Source organism: Macrotis lagotis, chromosome 1, assembly GCF_037893015.1.
Source record: "Macrotis lagotis isolate mMagLag1 chromosome 1, bilby.v1.9.chrom.fasta, whole genome shotgun sequence".
NCBI lineage: Eukaryota > Metazoa > Chordata > Mammalia > Peramelemorphia > Peramelidae > Macrotis > Macrotis lagotis.
In genome coordinates, this window is record NC_133658.1 from 764,469,368 (window position 1) to 764,491,150 (window position 21,783).

Consider the following 21,783-nt stretch of genomic DNA (forward strand, 5'->3'; position numbering starts at 1 on the left):
GGGGTTTTTTTTTAATTAATTTGAAATGGAACTAAACTCCAACTTGAGTTATAATTTTCATATTCAGGCCAGACCAAGGATGTGGTAACTGAGAATCATGAGCTACTTAGCTTTGCTACTGATATTGGGCAGAAAGTACCTGTATATTCTGGATCAGCTTTTAAGCCAAAAAAGGTTAGTAATAAGAGCTTTTGAAATGATATTCTTTTCTTTGTGTGTGTTTTATTATTAGATTATTATCTTGTTAAGTTAAAATTGCAAATCATAAATATGGTGTCCTCTGAGATCTATTCTCATTGAGGTAGATCAGTGATGAAAAATAGCCAAATATGAGCATCATGAGACCTTCTGGTCTTTGTGGTGCATGATCTATATGTTTCTGAGAAGCAATACAAGTCATAATGGTTCGTAAGAAGAATGGGATGAGGTGTGTGAGTCCCAGGGTGGTGGGTTGGGGGTTGGGTGTGTGAGTATGTGAGTATGTGTGGAGTGTTTGTGTGGGTATGTAGTTACTCAATTCTGTGCAGTGATGAAAACAACTTTACTACTGACCTTTTAATTATGAAGGTTTCTACACTTGAACTGAGCTCAGAATTGATAGATCACTATCAGTGATTTCTTCATGTTATGAACAACCATGTAATTCTTGTTGTTTTTTTTTTGTTTGCTATGTTTTTTAGATAGTGCCATCCCTACCATGGTCTAGTAATGACCTTAGTTTCCAGTCTCATGCACAGGAGCTACAAGATGACCAGTCATCTTCATTAACAGTGTCTAGTGGGAGCTTTTTAAGTAATGAAAAGACTCATTTAAATCTTGCAAATTCAGGTAATGTTGCATTAACACGAGCCCAAATAAATGAAAATGCTAGTGTGGATGTCTTATTTATAAGTCACATCACTTTTCCCAAGGCCATTTTATATGTTACTACCTTATTACCCACCTAAGAATCTGTCAGTCAAACTTCACCGTTCATTGTCTGGTCTTCGAGAGTCTTTATTAATTCTCCCATCTTACCTAAGTGTTTCCAGATACCTTTCTACTCCAGTTAGACCAGCTCTGTCTTCATGCATATTCCTTTCTTTTGTTTACTCTCTTCTTCCCATTTTCCTTTATGACCTTGTTCATCCTTGTCACTATGAGTCTTTTATTTATATTAGGACCCAATTAAAGTCACACTTCCATGAATCTTCTCTCATCAAACCCAAACTCCACTGATCTTTGCATTCTCTAAATTCCTGTTAAATAATTTTGCATAGTTATTTCATGTAAATCTGCCTTCCTGGTAAATTGTGTCCTTCACAGAGGCTGCTGCTTTTGTGTCTTTCATGTTTGTAGGTCAGTTCTACCTATATCCTAGGCTGCTATTGAATAATAACAAAGGCTTTTTCTGCAGAAGTAACTGCAGTCAACTTTGTTTTTCAGTACTTTGTCAGTGAAAAAAGATCATTAAAATTTGCTTTGAGTACCAAATTCCCATCTCAACTAGATAATAGAGATTCTTATTTTGGAAGTTTATCCTTCTGATCCCTGAGTTTTTCCAGATGTCACCTTGCAAATAAATCAGAATTGCATGAAACTGTGAATAAAGTTTTATTTATTTTTAAAATTAAATTTCAAAAATAAATTACTGATTAATGTTAGGGATACAGTTTCAAACATGTTATATCCATTAGTACTATATTAAATGACTTTTTATGTTTCCTAGTAAATATAGAAGATAAGTTGTTGTCTAAGAAACAGAAAACCTCCTTGTTGGTTCTTAATTTTTGAAGAAGACCAATGACATCATGGGGTGATGTCTTAACTTCCATGTGAATTGGATTCAAGTGAGGCAGAGCTGCACAAAGTTGTCAGCCTCACTCTTCCAGTCATTGGGAATTCAGTGGGAAGATAAAAGACAAGAAAACTGGCAACAATTGTAAATGCATTGAATGATCTTGTTGTCTTTATGTCTGGCCAAGCTCTAGGCAGTCCACAGCACTTGCTTCAGCCACTTTTCATTACTATTGGGGCAAATTATTTTTATTTACCCATTTCAGCAGTGGATATTTTCACTTGCTTGGGGCAGACATCCTCCTAAGTCCCTGAAGGGTTTGAGGCCTGTTGGTTTCCTTACCTTCTTTAACTTGGCTGCTTGAGACAGTTTTACCAGGGTAGGGCTGCTATGCATATGACAGTTTCTTAGAGCTATAGGTGAGAATTGGGTGGCAGATGGACAACAAGTATTGATGAGCAGCTCTGAAAAGGGCTCAGTAAGTTTTCACATAAGAAGTCCTTAATCTTGAACACCCCACACTCCCCCATCTACTCTTAACTCTACCAAAGGCAGCAAGGATTTTCTAAACATAAATTTCTGATGAAGGTAGAAGTGTTTAGATAAAGTAGAAAGCATAACTTTCTGCAGATCATAGATAAAAATGCAAGAGATCAAAAAAGACATAGAAATATTTTTAACTTCTTAATTAGGGGCAATGTCTTTTCAAACTGTATTTATGTGCTTTATGTTTAAGAGCTCCTATGCTATTCCCAAATTCACTATGCTGAGTGTATATTGCTTATTGCAAGTGAATTAAGGGAATCAGTTCCTTTCCTAAACTCTTAGTCCTTTACAAATTCACTCTCTTACTTGACCATACAAAAGGTGTAAAATCTAATGACCAAAATACTTAAAATATAAAAGACATTAAGTCATACAGAAAATTAGAGACTCAAGTAGTGGAGCATCCTCTGTACTTAAATACAAGTTTTAGTATGCCTCAGCTTCTTTACATGTGTATTTGTATGTGTATATAATTCTTAAATCTCTACTATTTCCCAGTGGGAGAAGAATATAGCCACTTCAGAAATTCAAGCTTATCAGTAAGCATCAGAGTGATATCAGTCTCTTAAAGTGTCTTATCCAAGATTTTCAAAGGGCAAAGAGGAAAATATCTAAAAATTCTCACGACATTATTGGAGTTGAGGTTGTTCTAATCTCTTCTAATCATATTCACTACTCTCATGTTGCACACCCCTTCCACTTCACTCATGTAACTCTCACAACTTCATTTTTCTTTTATATTCATTTTATATCCTTCCCTGATTTTTCTTGATTCTCACTCTCTGTCCTTTCTCTTGTGGCTGTAATATATTCTCATGCTTCAAATTTTTATTTCTGGATCACTGCAAATTCTTACTATACATGGCTCATGAGAAGAAAGTCTCAAATATTCCGGACTTGTGGTTTTCTGTTGTATAGCTATGAGCATCTTAAAAGAGAAGTGCTCTCCGATCATATTACTTGCATCTTGTACTTTAATACTGTTTAAATCATTGGATTTGTTTGTTTTGTTTAGTATTTTATTTTTTCCAAGTTACATGTAAAAATAGTTTTCAACATTTTGAGTTCCAAATCCTCTTCCTTCTTCCCTCCCCATGCTCCCCTACTTGAGAACAAACTCCATCAATTCTTTCTCTGGAGATAGGAAGCATTTTTTATCATAAGAGTTGTCTTGGATTACCATATTGCTGAGAATAGGGAGATCATTCATAGTTGATCATCTAACAATATTGTGGTTACTTTATACACAATACATTTCACTTTGTCAACAGCTCGTATAAGTCTTTAAAGGTTTTTCTGAGAGTATTCCTGCTCATCCTTTTTTTTTTTAGGGAGTAGGGGGAGTTGAGGTAATCAGGATTAAGTGATTTACCCAGAGTCACACAGTAGTTGTCAAGTATCTTGAGGCCAGATTTGTACTCAGGTCCTCCTGATTCTAGGGTCGGTTCTCCAACCACTGAACCACATAAATGCCCCCATCATTTCTTATAGCACAGTAATAGTCCATCATAATCACTTATCACATCCCCTCCAACATGTCATTTTCCATTTCTGACCTGTTAGCCAGTCTATTAGGTGTGAGGGAGTATCTCAGAATTATTTTAATTTGCATTTCTCCAGTCTCCCAATAGAGAATTAAAATATTTTTTCATGTAGCTATAGACAGCTTTGATTACTTCATCTGAAACCTTCATGTCTTTTGGATATTTATCAATCAAGGAATGGCTCTTGTTTTTATGAAGCTGACATATTTAAGAAATGAGACCTTTATAAGAGAAACTTAATTCAACATTTTTTCACATTTACTATTTCTCCCCATTCTGTTTTTTTCCTTTCATCCCTTCCTCCTCTAAGTGTTTTGCTTCTGACCACCCCCTCACCCAATCTGTCCTCCCTTCTATCTCATACATCCTTGCCCTCTTCTTTTTATTTCCTTCCCCTCTTACTTTTCCTATAGGTAAGATAAATTTCTATATCCAATTGAGTGTGTGTGTGTGTGTGTATTATTCCCTCTTTGAACTAATTCTGATGAGAGTTAAGATTTGCTCATTCCCCCTTGCCCTTACCCTCCACTGTAAAAACTTTTTTTTTTTTAGTTTATGGGTTTTTTTGCAAGGCAAATGGGGTTAAGTGGCTTGCCCAAGGCTACATAGCTAGGTGATTACTACGTGTCTGAAGCCAGCTTTGAACTCAGGTACTCCTGACTCCAGGACTGGTGCTCTATCCACTGCACCACCTAGTTGCCCCTGTAAAACCTCTTTCTTACCTCTTTTATGTGAGTTAATTCTACCTCTTCTTTTTCCTTTTCCCCTGTACTGTACATTCTTCTCTCATCCCTTAATTTTATTTTTTTTAGATTTCATCCCTGTTCCCTCTGACTCTATATATTCTCCTTCTAAATGTCTTAATAATAAGAAAGTTTTTATGAGTTTCCATCTTCCCTTGTAGAAATGTACACATAAGTTCCTTATGAGTTCCCTTACCTTTTTTATGATTCTCTTGAGTTTTATATTTAATAAGAACAAGTTTTCTGTTCATCTCTGTTCTTTTCATCAAGAAAATTTGAAAGTTCCCTTTTTCATTGAATGCCCACCTTTTCCGCTGAAAGATTCTGCTCAGTTTTAGTAGGTAGTTGATTCTTGGTTGTAATCCAAGCTCTTTTGCTTTCCAGAATATCACATTCCAAGTCCTCTATAGAAGCTGCTAAATCTTGTGTTATTCTGACCATGGCTCTACAATTCTTGGATTGTTTCTTCCTGGCTGCTTACAATAATTTTGCTTTAACCTGGGAGTTCTAGAATATGGATGTAGTATCCCTGGGAGTTTTCATTTGAGGATCTCTTTCAAGAAGTGATTGATGGATTCTTTCAATTTCTGTTTTACCCTCTTGGTTCTTGATAATTTCTTGAAAGATGATCTAGCTCTTTTTTTGATCATGGCTTTCAGGTAGTCCATTAACTTTTAAATTATATTTTCTAGATCTGTTTTCCAGGTCAGTTGTTTTTCTAATGAGATATTTCACATTTTCTTCCATTTTTCTTTCATTCTTTCTCTTCCATTTGGCTAATTCTGCTTTTTAAGGTGCTATTTTCTTCAGTATTCTTTTTTCATCTTCTTTACCAAGCTGTTGACACATTTTTTGTGATTTTTTTTTTTGCATCACTTTCATTTCTTTTCCCAATTTTTCCTCTATCTCTGCTACTTGATTTTCAAAATCCTTTTTATGCTCTTGCATGACCCAAGACCAATTCATATTTTTCTTGGAGTCTTTGGATGTAGGAACTTAGATTTTGTTATCTTCTTCTGAGTGTGTTGGGGTTTTTTTTTGTTTTTTTTTTGTTTTTGTAAGGCAAATGGGGTTAAGTGGCTTGCCCAAGGCCACACAGCTAGGTAATTATTAAGTATCTGAGGCCGGATTTGAACTCAGGTACTCCTGACTCCAGGGCCAGTGCTCTATCCACTGTGTCACCTAGCCACCACTTCTGAGTGTGTTTTGATCTTCCTTGTCACCATAGTAACTTTCTGTGGTCAGAGTTTTTTTCCTGTTGTTTACTTATTTTCCTTTCTAAGGTTATCAGTGATCTCTTAATGACCAATCTAATAGCCTTTTCTTTTTAGGGTTTTGGTTTTTTTTTTTTTTTTTTTTTTTGCAAGGCAATGGGGTTAAGTGCCTTGTGCAAGGTCACACAGCTCGGTAATTATTAAGTGTCTGAGGCTGGATTTGAACTCCAGTGCTCATGACTTCAGGGTCGGTGCTCTAGCCACTGAGCCACCTAGCTGCCCCGTTTACTTGTTTTCCTAACCTATTATTTGATTTTTAATTCTTTTTAAAAGCAGGGCCCTCCTTTCATGGTGGAGAGCCATGTTTCTAGGATTTTATGCAGCTGTTTTGAGAGATACTTCTAGCAACCTGTAAATGTTCATTTCTTTCAAGGTGGTATGACCCAAGAAGAAATTTGTTTACTACCTTATTGGGCCATGTTCTAGTCTGTGAGTGACCACAAGAAATCTTATCTGCCCTGGAACTATGAGGAGGGTCTCTGTTGTGCTGTGCTAGTGCTCCTCTTGCCCTGGGACTACCACCCAGAACTTGTGACCCAGAGCCAAGTATGGGCAAAGCAATGGAGTCCTGTCTCAGTGCTAGAAAAGAAACCCCTGTAATCTCCTTCTGACCAGTTGTTCAACTCCTTTCATCATCTGTAGGCTGAAAGTTCTGGAAGCAGCTTCTACTGCTACTCCTGATTTAGTGGCTCCCAAGACCTGCTCCTAGTTTGCTGGAACCTGGACTGCACTCTTCTCTTTCTTGTGCAACAGACCTTTTCTGCTGATCTTCTAAGTTGTCTTGGGCTGGAAAATTGTTTCACTCAGCCTTTTTGTAGGTTCTACTGCTCAAGAATTTATTTAGTCATTATTTAAAGGTATTTGGAGGGTTAGGGGAGAGAACCCAGTCTTTACTTCACCATCTTAGCTCATCTTGCCTAAATCACTGTTTAGAGCTTTTAGCTTCAATGAACTTAAGTTATACCCGCATGGTGAATTAAGGGATTTAGTGAAAAAAAGGGACTTGGGACTAGATATTGTAACTGAGAAAAAAAATAAACCCTACTTACCAATTCTTCCTTTCTTCATTATTGTAAGCTTTATAATTGATTCTTTGGTGAACCCCTTAACAGCAAAGTTCATATCCACTCTCCCTATCCACTGCTTCTTTGTAGCACCAGAAGCTTCATTGGTCTTTGTTCATTAAGTGTTTTTCCAGTCTTGAATACTTCTAATAATGAAGGTTTGACCTTATATTAAATCAGTTTGTTGATAATGTTAAGGGGTCAAACAAAACTTTGCTTCTTAACTTGCCAAAGTTCAATAACATAATATTGTTCACAGTATTTATTTAGAGTTTATATTAAGTAATTCAACATTAATGTTTTTCTTTTTTCTCAAAATTCTAATAGTTAATCCTGACTTAACAGAATTGGAACAAACTTTTCCACATTTACGTCAACTTTTTCATACTCTGGATCCAAGGCCTGACTTGAATCTCTCATCATCTCTTTCTCAGAATGGACTTTCTCAAGACCTGAGCAAGGTACTTGACATTATGTATAAAGAGAACTTTTTTCTTTTAGTTTTTCAAGGCAATGAGGTTAGGTGACTTGCTGAAGGTGACACAGCTAGGTAATTATTAAGTGTCTGAAGCCAGATTTGAATTCAGGTACTCCTGACTTCAGGGCCAGAGCTGTATACACTGCACTACTTAGCTGTCCCTATCCACTGTGAACCTTGCTGCCCCTTAATAGAACTTTTAAAAATAAGTTGTTATTATAGTAAAATTTGACCTATAAGAAGGTAGGAGAATAAGAATTGGAAAAGGGGGAAAAAAAGCTTTTAAATAATTTGCATTTGTTTTAATTTCCAAGAACTCAAGACATTTTCATGAAGTGATTTTTAAGTTAATTGTGTTTGAACATGCAAACTATTACTCTTCTATTAATCTCTCCTAAGGCAATATGATATTTATCAGTGTGATATTAATATGAAAGAATTATAGCAATGATCATATAATTTTTTTTAAACTTCTATATGCATTTCTATCAGACAACATATCCTTCATCACTTGAAAGCCAAGATGCATCTGGGTCTCATGAAAGCACAACCTCCACCACAGCTGTGAGGGCTAGATTTCATTCCTCTCTTAATGTAAACTTGGATTCTGCTATGAATAGATCAGGTATGGCCTTTGATTCCTCCTAATCTGAAGATTTTTCCTAAGGAAAACATTATTTTAGGTATGCTGACCTAAATGATTAAACAGGCTTCAACAAAAACCTAACTGGTAAGATTTCCTGATTATTCTGAGACCAATTGAAATATCACAAGCTCAGAAGAATCTCTTCAAAGTATTAGTCTTTGTCTAATTTGCTGTTCTATACACTTCTTTTCCGTGTTATCTCTTCATTTTCTTTCTGCTATCTGGAAATTATTGCCGTAAATTCACAGTGAATATTTTTAAGTGCAGGTTTCCTTATGATTTGATTTGTGCTGATGCCTATAATGAAAATACAAACATATTTTTGTCTTTTCAAAGGAAATCTTAAGATTAATAATAATGATATTTTGGATGTAGCATATGTTTTGCAAACATTCATTTTAATAGAGAAAGCTCATGATCATTATGTGATTGTGTGATGTAGTTTCTTTAGCTGGGAACAGTTGTTCTGGAGTAGTTAAAAACTGCTACTAAATTCTAAATTCTTTAACCTTTTATCTATTTTAAAGAAAATTTGTCTATTTATATAACATGGACATTATTAATAATCTTAAGGAAATTAAGTTGGGAGTTGCTTGATATATAAAACTTATTTATTTAAGTAGTGTTATTTTGGTCTGTTTTTAGATCCCATATATATGTGATTAACTGATTTTTGAAAACTTTTTTATAGCAATGTCTGAAGAATCCTTTCAACCACTTCAACCAGAATTTACTCCAAGTGAAAGTAGCCAATCTGCAGATTTGCTAAGCATTATCAGCATTGAAACTGAAGAACTTTCACAAAAGTTTAAAAAAGAAAAATTTCCTCTTAGAAAGGAGTGTGAAGAGTTATTAATACAGAGGAGAAATGCTGATTTCTTACCATCAGTAGCAAGTCTGCAGAGCCCAACTTTTAGATCCTCTGATGATGCAAATCTGTTTGTTAGAATGAAGCTACCACATAGCACACCTTATAATTCTTATTCAAGCAAAAGTTCAATAACAGACCAAATGGATTCCAGAAAGGTGAATTTGGGTTTTGAAGAATTATCTGATGAAATGAAACAGCATCAAACAGAAGTTATTAACAGTGCTTGGAGTGAAATAAGTAATGGGTATGTGGTCAGAGATCCAGAGTTACATTCAGAAAGATCAAATAGATCCATAGCAAGTGATGAAAATGTGGAGGTCTTTCGAAACACATCTCAACCACTGCCATCATCATTCTTAACAAGTCTCAAATCATGTTCATTACAGAGCTCGATACCAGTTTGGGTAAGTGAGAGAAATTAATCTTAAAGTAGCTACTGATTCCATTTTCTTTCATGAGTCTGAAATTGTGTATTTACCAGTTCTGAGGGGCAACAAATTTTATGTCTGAGGCAACAGTCCTATTCAAATTCTAGGTTTTTCTTAATTTGATTATGACACATGCCTTCATTGACATTATTTGGGGGAGGTAACATGTTAACATTTGTTGCTATTATTTATGAATTGTTAAGAAACAAGTCTGTGGTAATGAATTCCTAATCTACTGGCTATAAAGTTTTTTATTACTGCTCATTTTCTATTCACTGACCATTTGATTTGGAACTGGTCATTTTCCTCTAATAAAGTTTTCAGTCTTTAAAACAATGTCAGCTTTTAAGGATTATGAAGAGATAATGAAGATAATTTTATAGATTTTATTTTCCAGGGGCTCACCACACTAATTTAGGCCTTGATACAGACATGTAATCCTCATAACATTTTGGAACCAGAAGAAACTCCTTAACTCTGCCTTAGACTTCCAGATACCTGGAATTGAAGGCATATGCCGTTTTCATCATGGATTAGATCAGTGGTGTCAAACTCAAATAGAAATGGAGCTCTGGGAGCTTAGAAACCACAAAATTAGCATCTATCTTATTTTTATTTTATTGAATATTTCCCACAGGTGAGTTTGACATTTCTGAACTTCTGGACACTTTAAGGGTCCTTTTGAGTTTTAATATTATCTTATTTAGTGCTTTTCAACAAGGGTAGCTTTGTTCTTTGTGTCAAATTAATGATTTTTCAGGGAATGAAGAAGCATCTTTCTTAGTTACTCTTTATTTGATTTTTTTTGGACTTTTTTTTTTGTTTGTGTTTTGTAAGGCAATGGGGGGTTAAGTGGCTTGCCCAAGGCCACACAGCTAAGTGTCTGAGGCTGGATTTGAACTCAGGTACTCCTGACTCCAGGGCCAGTGCTCTATCCACTGTACCACCTAGCTGCCCCTATTTGATATTTTTTTTAATAGATTTTGAGAAGCTACGTGGCACAGTAGATTGAGTGCCAGACCTGAAGTCAGGAAAAACCTGGGTTCAAATCTGCCTTCAGACATTTACTTAGCTTTGTGACCCTGGGAAAATCACTTTAGCCTGTTTGCCTCTATTTCCTTATCTTTAAAATGAACTGGAGAATGAAATGACAAATCACTCCAATTATTTTTACCAAAAAAAAATCCCAAATGACATCAACAAGAGTCAGACATGACTCCACAACAACAACAAAGTAGTAGCAGTAATGGAATCCATGACAATAATTTGATATAGTGCTTTTAGAAACTGTCCTTGGAGCCAAAAAGATTTGGGTTTAAGTTCTACCTTTAATATTAGTTTTGTGGTTATGGACAAGTCACTTTTCAGTGCCTAAGGTACATGTCCAAAAGTATCAGTTACAGATGACTTGACTATCTTTCTCAGTAATGGCAATTCGTTATATGGAAAAATTGTAGGTTTGGACTTAAAAGTCTAGTACTTTAAGTTGCATAATACTTTCCATGCATTACTTTATTTGATCCTCGCAATAACAGTACTATATAAGTAATATATGTAATTTTATTTTCCTGATTACAAAGAAAGAAGATGAGTCTTTGGTTACATAAGCAGTTAATGTGTCAGAGATTCTGGTGACACACAGGTAATTACCAGTAGAGATGAGATTCCAACCATATTTTCTTATCTTTCTATTTCATAGAATTACCTGGGTTTGAGGAGTAAAAGCAAATAACTGTAACCAGAGTTTCACTTTGATAAAGCCTCTCTGTGAGGTGGAATAGTTCACAAGAACTTTTGCTCAACCAAAAGACAATAAAACTGCATACCCTTTGATCCAGTAAATACCACTACTGGGTCTATAGCATGAAAAGCCTCACGTGTACAAAAATTACATGCAAATCTGTTTGCAATGGCAAAGAATTGGAAATCGAGGGGATATCCATTAATTGGGGAATGGCTAAACAAATTGTGGTATATGTATGTGATGGAACACTATTGTTGTATTAGAAATTAGGAGGGATGAGATTTCAGAGAAGCCTGGAAAGACTTTCATGAACTGATGCTAAGTGAGATGAGCAGAATTGGAAGAACATTGTACACCTTAACAGCAATGTGCAGTGATGATCAACCTTGATGGATTTGCTCACTCCATCAGAGCAATAATCAGAGACAGTTTTGGGGGATCTGTGATGGAGAATACTATCTGTATCCAGAGAAAGAACTGTGGAGTTTGAACGAAGACCAAAGATTATTATCCTCAATTTTTTTTAAAAAAAAGTTGTCTTAAGTATTATATAATTTTGCTATCCCTAATATTTTCTTTCTTCCTTAAGGATATATTTTTTCTCAACACGTTCAGTATTATATGCATATCATGGAAACAATGTAAAGATTATCATATTTCCTTCTGTTGGAGGGAGGAGGGGAAATAGCAAAATTCAAAACCTTACAAAAACTGATTGGTAGAAACTACTATTATATAATTGAAAAAGAAAGTATTTATATAAAAAAAAGAACTTTTGCTCAATGTCTGCAGGTTTTACTAATATAGAAAGTCTATTTATTCCAAGAGATGAGTATATGTAGTTTTCTCTCAAGAGAGATTGACGTGAGGATTGACCATCCTCAATGATCATTTTCTTAAAGCTTAATGGATGATAAATTTCATTGATGAGACTATGAATTCTAACTAAGTACTGAAGCAAGTCAGTCTTTGGAAACCTGACAAATCTGTCTTGTATAGATAGTTTCAATTCTGGCCTGACACACAATTTTATTTTACTTCCTGCTTTCTGCATTTCCTAGGAGATAAGAAGATATGTTCTGATATTCCACATAATCCTAAAATTCGGTGGCTATTTACTATTGTCTTTAACTACTGTGCTTTACTGTATTCTGAAAATTCTCCTGCCACTAATATGCTATTAATTGAGATCTTTTCCTAAATGATGTCATTTTCCTTCATTCCCTCAATTATTCATTGCCACTGTAGTTTATACCTTGATCCAATAATGTGGGCCATCAGACAGCTTTTTCATTAGCCAAAAAAGCAATACCATCCAGTGGACATGCCAAATTGAGATGAATGACTCACATAGAGGCTTTATCAAAGTGAAACTTTGGTTACAGTCATAGTCCTTTCAGGAAAGTATTATTATTTTTTTTACAGGCAGGAAAATTAGTGGAAGACTGCTATTCTGGAAATTACCAAATTGCTTTTTAAACATTGGCATACCTTTCAGTGGAGTTAATAAAATCTCAAAAATTGTGGTTTCTTTGGAAATTTTTTGGTTTGTTTTTTTTTTTAGTGAGTTTTAGTGAATGAAAAGTTTTACTTTTCTCCCCCTTTAAACATAGCTGTTCCATGACAACTTCCTTGTTTATTTTTTCTTAAGATATAGCTGCTAAAATCATTTTTATTTTATTTTGAGAAACAATGACTTTAAAGAACTACCTTTTTTCTGTTGCTGTTTAGGAGACCATATCTGGACATGGTATCATGGAAGAGTCTGAACTAACTTTAATCAGCTCCAGTGACAATAGTGTTATAGAATCAGAATCGGAACATTTGATCCAAGAAGAAAACAGAGGGAGTGATTTTCAGGTAAGTTTGACAAGGATACTTAATAACATTTCATTTCTATAACAAGAATAGTTTTCTGAAACTCAGAGGAAAACCAGGAAATAAGCCAAAAAGAAATGTAGGCAATTAAAACAGTTATCATAAATGGTAGACCTTTTTTAAGGAGGAATGTATGCTTGAATTGCTCAGCCAAATCATTTCTAAAGTTTTGTAAATTTCTGTGATATGATTTGCTTAAAAGAAAGACCCAAAGACCGTGATTGAGAATTAATTTGCTTTATACACATTTTTGTTATGTACTTTTCTGGCCCAGAAGAGATTAGAAATAGAATTTCTGTTTCAGTAGTCTGGTAATAATGCATAATGTGTTAATGATAAGGAATATTAGTGAAGTATTTTTTTGAAAGTGGAAATTCCCAGAGGAAGACAAAACAAGCAAAACAGCTTTGGTATTAACATGCTTCTATGTATATTATAGCTAAAAAAACAAAACTTTTTAATGGAGAGTTTTGGTTTCAAATACAGTTCATTTTTTTTTCTATTCTTTTTATATGAGAACTCATTTTCTGTTGCTTGTTCAGAATAACAAAAAAAATTATAAATGGTGCTGAATTTGTTAAGGAGGAGAGCTAATTGTTTTAAGCCAAATTCATATAGTAAAATGAAGTCTTTCACAGCATATATATTTGTATATGTAAACTTCCTCTTTCTTTGTCTTCTTCCTTCCTGGATAATCTGATTCCAAGGACTTTGAGTGATTCTGACACTATTGTATAACATGGAATCAAAAGTCATTAATATTATGCTCATCATAAGTTAAAACTTTTTCTGCCTTTGGCAAAACTCTCATAAACGGGGCAGCTAGATGGTGAAGTGGATAAAGCACCATCCTTGGAGTCATGAGTACCTGGGTTCAAATCCGGTCTCAGACATTTAATAATTACCTAGCTGTGTGGCCTTGGGCAAGCCACTTAACCCCTTTTGCCTTACAAAAACCTAAAAAACAAACAAACAAACAAAGACTCCAAAGAGCATCCAGTACACAAAATATCAGCTAATTGAGCCAATTTTGAAAGATCTATATGTATCACAATTTTTTCTGATGCTTGGTTTTGTTTATATGTAAACAATAATTATATTTTGTCATTTTTAAATGAGTGTAAAATTAAACTTTATATTATCTTGCAAATAAATCCTTCTTTTTCCTCCTAAAATCATAATATGTTAATTGGTGTTCACAATAATAATGTTATTTTATCCAAAAAAAAGTCCTTATGAAATCTGTGTTTAAAAAAGGAAAATAGGGGATAGCTAGGTGGTACAGATAGAAAGTACTGGCCTTGGAGTCAGGAGGACCTGAGTTCAAATCCAGCCTCAGACACTGAATAATTGCATGGCTGTGACCTTGGGCAAGTCATTTAACCTCATTGTCTTAAATAAATAAAAAAATTTTAAAAAAGGACATGTGAATTATTTTAAGGAAAATTGCAATAAAAAGGATTAAAATTTAGGATCAAAACTGAATTTTGTCATGTTAGTGAAATTTTTCTAAAATTTATTTTTCTTATATATAATTGAGGACTCTTTTTAAAAGAAATCCTGATACTGTTTAACGAGAAAGCAGGCCTGTAAACAGAGGATTTCCATCTTGTTCCTCACTATGTTTTTGGAGTCAACAAGTTAAGAGTTTCTTCTCAAAGAAACTTAGTTTGTAATAAATTAGGAGCAGCTTGGTAATGCAATTGACAGAACAATGAGCCTCAAATTCAGGACCTAATTTGTGATGTGAAAATTTTTTTGATTCCCTCAACTCACTGTTATCCTCTAAAATTTATAAGATTTCTTCATATCATTTGTTATCAAGGACACGTTGCCTCATGGTATTATGTTTTCATATATGAATGTCATACCTTTACAAGTTCATGTATTACATAAATTTTTTTGTAGAATTATAAACTCTCAGGTCATCATTTTTTATCCTTTGCCCTTTTGGAACTCCTCCGTTCTAGTACAGTATTGAATCTCCACTCTTAGGAACTCTAATAGGATGATTTTTAGCTCTACCAAGCAATTCTAGTGATTGCCATAATAATCTTATGAATAGATTTGGTCATGTTTCTCCTCAGAAAACCTCTTTTGTTTCTCTCTTGGGTAGATGAAGTAAAAGAATTTATTTGCATTTATGAAATATAATCTGATATTGCTAGGTTTATAACACTATTATTACATGATACATAATACAGTTTTCAACTGAACTGTGGAGAAATCCCACCCATTCTTTTTCCATTCTTTTTCTACTTTCTAGCATGAAAAATAATCAGCTGTCTGAATGATAACATTTTAATAAAGATTTTTCACCAACTATGACAAAAGTAGGCACTGAAAATCCCATTTCCTTCACATTTTCAATAGTAATGGGATCATAAGAAAAGTAAAAGGTAGTGATGGGAGGATAGTATAGGAAGAGAAAAAAACTAAATTTTGTGATCATACTATTTGTAGTAAGGGAATAAAAGAATCTTTTCATAATTTGGTTTCAGAAAATCATCTTTATAAGACAGGAGGGTTAGCAGTTCATCTGAAAAGGGGAGATTTTAGTTTACTGCAAGTTAAATTTGAGTCAATTGTGAGGATCCATTGAAATAACAAATGTAAAGTACTTTGCAATCCTTAAAGTGATATCTAATGCCAGTATTTGGAATTGTCTTTGCTAGTGTTTTGAATATTTATTTTACAAGTTTGTGCAATTAGAATCAACTGTTTTGTGACATTAGAAAGATGTTTTACATTTTCTGTAGGTCTGAAAAGCACTACTCATTCTTGTTACTAGGTGAAACAAGATTCAGAGTTGAAAGAAGATTATTCAGTTTGGAAACCAGATTTAACTATCACAGAACCTCCTGTGGAGAGACCATCTTCTTCCTTACAGCATCCAGGTAACCTTATAGGTCTTCTCATTCTACCCCCTTCATTTTACAAATAAAATAGAAATTCAGTTATTTGCCCATGGTCACATTGCTAGTAAGTGACAAAAGAAGGATTTGAATTAAGCAGCAGCAAAGTCCTACATTTTATTCATTAACACCATTTAATCTTATGTATTGCACAAGTTCTTTTGATGACAGTCATAAGGTCATATGGCTACTAGAATAATTATATTCATTATTTCAGTATAACATAGAAATGGGAAAGGAGCATCTAGAAACAAGTTACAGTTAGTTGTGGATTATTAAAGTTTTCTTACTATCTTTACATGTAATTAAAAAATACTATTAAGCAAAAAAAATTTTAAAAGTTATTAATGACTGGCCTGTTTCATGTCAGCAGCTGACATTTATGTAGCTTTAAGGTTGTAAAAATTGTCTTATTTGATTCTTATGACAATCCCTTGGAATGAATGACATAGGTATTATTTCCATTCCAAAGATGAAGAATTTGAGACTTAGTAAAATTAAGAGACCTGCCCAAGGTTAAGTATCAGAATATGTTTTTCTGACTTCAGGTTTCATGTTTTCCATTATACCACACTGCCTTTCTGATTTAAAGCTTTCTTACTAGAGATACAAGAAATCTCTAAGGCTTACTTGATCTCTATGAATCTGAATGCTTTTATTTTGGGGGGGGGAGTCAGAAATAAGAATGAACTAATAAAAGTTAGTTAATTTTTAATTTATTTATCCTGGCCATATTCCTGCTGCTTAATTTATTGTGATGAAAAGTTGTAGAAAAAGAAGCCGTGGTTGGGAACAGCCATGCTAGTTTCTTCCTTTTTTGTCACCCCTTCATTTTATTAGCTCTTTCTTATTAGCTATATATTTGTGTGTGTGTGTGTGTGTGTGTGTATCTATCTATCTTTGGCACACTTGCACCAAGCATACTATTTAGAGTTATATTTCATAATAAAATAAAATCCTGCAACATAATTTTAACTGTTATGATTACCATTTTTTAAAAATTAGACACCTTTGCTTACTTGGATTTTTCTTTTTAAAAATTTCACCAAATATCAGAGTGGGAAGGGATATCCATTCAAACCCATACCTGAAAAGACATTTCTACATCAGTTTGTCATCTAACTTTTGTTTTGAGACCTCTAGTGAGGTCATTAATTCCCTACACAGTGAATCATTCTACATAGATAGTTGTTAACTGTTTAGAAATTTTTCTTTACATAAAGCTAAAATTCATGCCTTTGTAATTTCTACTAATTGTCCCTTGTTCCCTCTAGGGCTATGCACACAAGTTACACTTTCATAGGTGTTATTCTCAAATCCTCACTCTCCTCCCCCCATACAATGTGTTGCTAAGGCTTATTGATTTCCCCTTTGCAGCATCTCTTTGCAGCATCCCTGGAGCAGTCTCTGATCACCTTCTTCAAATCTTTCTCTACTCCAGTCCAGCCTTCTTTCAGCTACCAGAGTGATTTTCCTAAATCACAAGTTTGACCATGTAAAACTGTCTCCCCTCTCCCAAATTCCAGTGGTTCCTGTCACTTCCAGAATCAAACACAAAAAACTTGTATCCCAAGCCCTTTGTTGTCTTGTCCTCCTGCCAGCCCTGGGACACTGGTCTCCTGACTGTGCTGTCCACAAGACCTTCCAGCTCTCAGCTCCAGGCATGTTTGTCCATGTTAGCTTATTCTTTTCTACATTAAATTGCAAGGTTCTTGAGAGCAGGAATGGTCTTTTGCCTTTTTGTGTACTTAGTGTGTACTTAGTACAGTGCCTGGCATATAAGTGATTATTGGCAGGCTGACTATTGATCTTTAGCAATCTTCTCTCTTGTCCCTAGGTTTCCTTAGACTGATTTGGCTTCTTTAAAGAAAAAGTTATTTCTTAATTGAAAATTATAATGAACCTCTCTCTCTCTCTCTCTCTCTCTCTCTCTCTCTCTGCTTCTTTTTCCTATCCATTTTTATTGTAAATAAGTTAAACCCTTCCAAAGTCATATTCTAGTACTACATCTCATCTTAAGTATCACTGATACCTTTTAAGTCTTTTTCTCTTATTGCACTTTTTCACTTTTTTAGTTAATAATATAATGTGGAGGTGGCTAGGTGACACAGTGGGTAGAGCACCAGCCCTGGAGTCAGGAGTACCTGAATTCAAATCCGGCCTCAGACACTTAATAATTACGTAGCTGTGGGCCTAGGGCAAGTCACTTAACCCCATTGCCTTGTAGTGTGTGCATTTATATTTAAACATTTATGGCATAGATTTTTATTATTATTTTTTGCTTGCAAGACTTTTGTCACCTATGAACTTGTGGTTCAGTAGTAAGTTTGTCTATTGTTGTTTATTTTTCAGTTGTATCGAACTCTTTGTGATGCTTTTTGGGGTGTTCTTGGCAGAGATACTGGAGTGGTTTTCAATCCTTCTCCAGTTCATTTTATAGATGAGACACTGAGGAAAATAGGGTTATGTGACTTTCCCAGGGTCACAGAGCAAGTGTCCGAGGACAGATTGGAATTCATGTCATCCTTACTCCAAGTAGGACACTTTAACCACTGTGTCACCTAGCTGCCCCAAGATTGTCTTTATTTTTATTCATTTTCCTATATTTTAACAACTCTATATCATAGCTTGCATGAAAGTAAATATAATCACTTCCTCTTTTTATTTATGTTTTTAAGATTATGCAAATATGTTCTCATCAACCTTTGTTACAGGTAGTCTGTCTTTGATCAGTACCTTTCATTTCTGTGTTTTAAACCACAGTTTAGAAATCCAAACCCCATATTTAGATGCTTTCTTCTTAACCAGTTCTTCACTTGCTAGATCTGCCTTTGTTAGCAAAAGCCCTTGCTATCAGTGAACAGCACTGATGAGGATTTTGCCTTTACCCCTGAAGTTTATACTTTTGGGGGTGGGGGTACCACTTCATAATTTTAAGTGGTGCTAAGTTTCTTCTGGCAAGATCATTTTCCCACATGAATCTAAAGAAGTGAGCAAAAATTATCCTGTCTGCAAAGTCTTGGGAAGTTTCTTGTCATACATGAGATAAAGAGTATGTCTCTTCATCTAAAGAGAATTTTAAATCTCTGTAACTAAATTTTTCCCTTTTTTTTTGCCTGCAACTATAAAATCTAGTCAAATTGACTTCCTTTCTATTTCTTATACAACATAGTATTCTATCTTACATTTGTGTTGTAGGAAATTGTTAGCTATTTATCTCCTCCAATAGATCATACTTTCTTTTTTGTTTGTTTGGTGGCTTGCCCAAGGCCACACAGCTAGGTAATTATTAAGTGTCTGAGACCGGATTTGAACCCAGGTACTCCTGACTTCAGGCCGGTGCTTTATCCACTACGCCACCTAGCTGCCCCCAATAGATCATACTTTCTTAGTGAGGGAGGAATTCTTTGCACTTGTAGCCCCAGTATCTAGAACAGAGTAGATGTTTAACAACTACTTATTGCTTGATTGACAGACAGAGTTCAAGAAGTTAGTTCCAAACCTGGAAGCTTACAAGAAGCATTTGTAAAGAAGAATAATTCATTCATTGAACGATCATCTCTAAGACAGAAAGAAATTAAAAATAAAGTTCGAACTTCTGGAAAATGTCAGCCTAAATCAGCTTTAAAAAAGCACCCACTGGAGAGAAAGCTTACTGGTATGTTTCCTAGATTGTCACAGATAGCTTGGGATCGTTCTTAGGTGAGATAGAATAACACATTTGGTTTCTGATTATATATAAAAGGTAGCCTATATATAAAAGACAGGCTGCCTCTCCATTTGCAATTGTGAGAAATTCTGGATGTGGAACAGTCGGAATTGTTCACTGTATTGGGCAGTTTAGCTGATTATTTTTCCCCTCTCTTTTTTATTCTTTGTTAAAAGCAATTCTTCTTTGAAAGGGAGGAAGAAGAGATATTTGTAAATGTAGGTGAAGTAAAAATAAAAGATATCATTAAAATATTCAATTCATAAAAAAAATGAAGTAATCGCCTAGCTTGAAGATAAGGTGTTGGTGGATAAATATCTTTATTAATGTTTTTGTTTTAAGTTAACAGGAACTGTCTCCAGCTGAAATCAGTTTCTCTGAAACCTTTATGCACTGTTTCTAATTTTTTCTCTGGTGTCAATAAGAATAAGTATAATCCTTTCTAAATGATAATCTTTAGATAACTATTGTTTTAATTCAGTGCCATGCTTTCTATTCCCCCAGTCCAAAGCCTTCTCTTTTCTGTGCTAAACATTTATTATGATTGTCAATCTTCTCACTGATCTAGCTGCCTTCTACTAGATGCAATCCTTCCAAAAATGTAAATACTCCAAATGTGTTCTAATCAGAGTAGAATACAGCAAGACTAGCATATCCTTAGTGCTGGACATTATATTTTTATTAACGTAACCTAAGATTACATTAGTTCTTTTATCTGTACTATTAGACTATTAGCTTATGAGATTTTGTTCTATTTAAATACCCCAGAAGTTTCTCAAATGAATTGTTACTTAACCAAACCTCTCATCCTATATTTGTGCAGTTGAACCCATTTAGGACATTTTACATAATATATTCCTACTAAATTTCATCTATACTATATTCAGTCCGATAGTCTAACCTGTTCTTTTGAGATCCTGTTATCCAGTACAATAACTGTCATTCTTGGTCTTGTATCATCTGCCTCTTTCTTTTCTGTAGTTTTTTTTTTTAAATCTACACTGTTTTATTTTTATTTTTGTACTTTTTTCCCCACACAGGGCCCACAATGAGTCAGTTGAAGAAAGTTAATGAAGTTAAAGTGTGTTTCCTTGAAGATAAGAATACTGCACAAGCACTTAGTCATCAGCAGACTTTAAGGTATCCTTTATAGTAAAGAGGGAAAAATAAAAGTATAGCTTAATTCACAAAATTTATTTCACAAGCTTCTTTTATTTCATTTGAAATTTTAATTCTATTCAAGGTTGAGCTCAATTAAGTTGAGAATCTTTTTTGTCAAATTAAATATAACCTATACATTCTATCAGGTCTCTTCCTATGGAAAAAACTGTCAGAAATAATCTGTATTGGGATGGCTAGGTGGCACAATGGATAGAACACTGGTCCTGGAGTCAGGAGTACCTGAGTTCAAATGTGACCTCAAACACTTAATAATTACCTAGCTGTGTGGTCTTGGGCAAGCCATTTAACCCCGCTGCCTTTTAAAAAAAAAAAAAAAAAGGAAGAAGAATCTATATCAGATTACTCACTATCATGGGAAGAGGTGAGGGAGGGGAGGGGGCATCAATGCTGAAAACTATCAACATTTAATTGGAAAAAAATATTTGAAAAGAAAAAACTATGTTTGAGCATAAATATATATACCTTTTAATCAAAAATTTTAAGGCAGAAACCTAGGTCTTTCTGTCAGTAAAACTAACACAGTTCTTAAAGAAAGGTTTATTCAACAAGAATGAATGTTTCTCAACTGATTTCACTCCAATGACTACTGTTCTATTTATTTTCTTGGCTATTTTCTTTAGTAAACTATATAAACCCTACAAAGATTTGAAGAGAATGGCAAAAATAGCTACACTAATTTAAAAATGTAAAATTACTGTTGTTTGATTGGGTTTGATTGGAGGGTGTGGCTTAAACCTCTTACGGAAAGAATACCAGCTATGATTAGCAACTAGTCAAAGCTGTCATCTAATTACTTTGGTGAAATGATTTTTTTAAATGTTTTAAACACATGGAAATGCTGTAAGAAAGTAAGTAATTGTTGGGGGGTTTTTTTAGGTTTTTGGAAGGCAAATGGGGTAAAGTGGCTTGCCCAAGGCCACACAGCTAGGTAATTATTAAGTGTCTGAGGTCAGATTTGAACCCAGGTACTCCTGACTCCAAGGC

At 34.4% G+C, this 21,783-nt stretch overlaps 1 protein-coding gene and 2 non-coding genes across 10 annotated transcripts in view; all 3 read left to right on the top strand.

Annotated features, from left to right (window-relative positions):
* The window catches only part of CEP295 (centrosomal protein 295), an 85,164-nt gene that overhangs the window by 49,994 nt on the left and 13,387 nt on the right, over positions 1–21,783 (top strand). For 6 of the 8 annotated variants that reach the window (XR_012474349.1, XM_074216452.1, XM_074216451.1 and 3 more), the window contains 9 exons: positions 68–174; positions 681–828; positions 7,276–7,409; positions 7,919–8,051; positions 8,764–9,347; positions 12,847–12,975; positions 15,785–15,890; positions 19,384–19,566; positions 20,658–20,757. Coding sequence is in view for 7 of the 8 variants with exons in the window: in XM_074216452.1 (XP_074072553.1) it covers positions 68–174; positions 681–828; positions 7,276–7,409; positions 7,919–8,051; positions 8,764–9,347; positions 12,847–12,975; positions 15,785–15,890; positions 19,384–19,566; positions 20,658–20,757 (1,624 nt within the window). In the remaining variant the exon portion in view is untranslated. Of the gene's footprint in view, positions 1–67; positions 175–680; positions 829–7,275; positions 7,410–7,918; positions 8,052–8,763; positions 9,348–10,951; positions 11,014–12,846; positions 12,976–15,784; positions 15,891–19,383; positions 19,567–20,657; positions 20,758–21,783 lie in introns of those variants that run through there. The other 2 variants (XM_074216455.1, XM_074216457.1) reach the window with 2 other exon arrangements.
* On the top strand, positions 305–385 carry LOC141510717 (small nucleolar RNA U2-19). The gene has a single exon (XR_012475138.1). It is a non-coding gene; the product is annotated as a small nucleolar RNA U2-19 (small nucleolar RNA).
* Positions 522–591, top strand: LOC141510716 (small nucleolar RNA U2-30). Its single transcript, XR_012475137.1, has one exon. It is a non-coding gene; the product is annotated as a small nucleolar RNA U2-30 (small nucleolar RNA).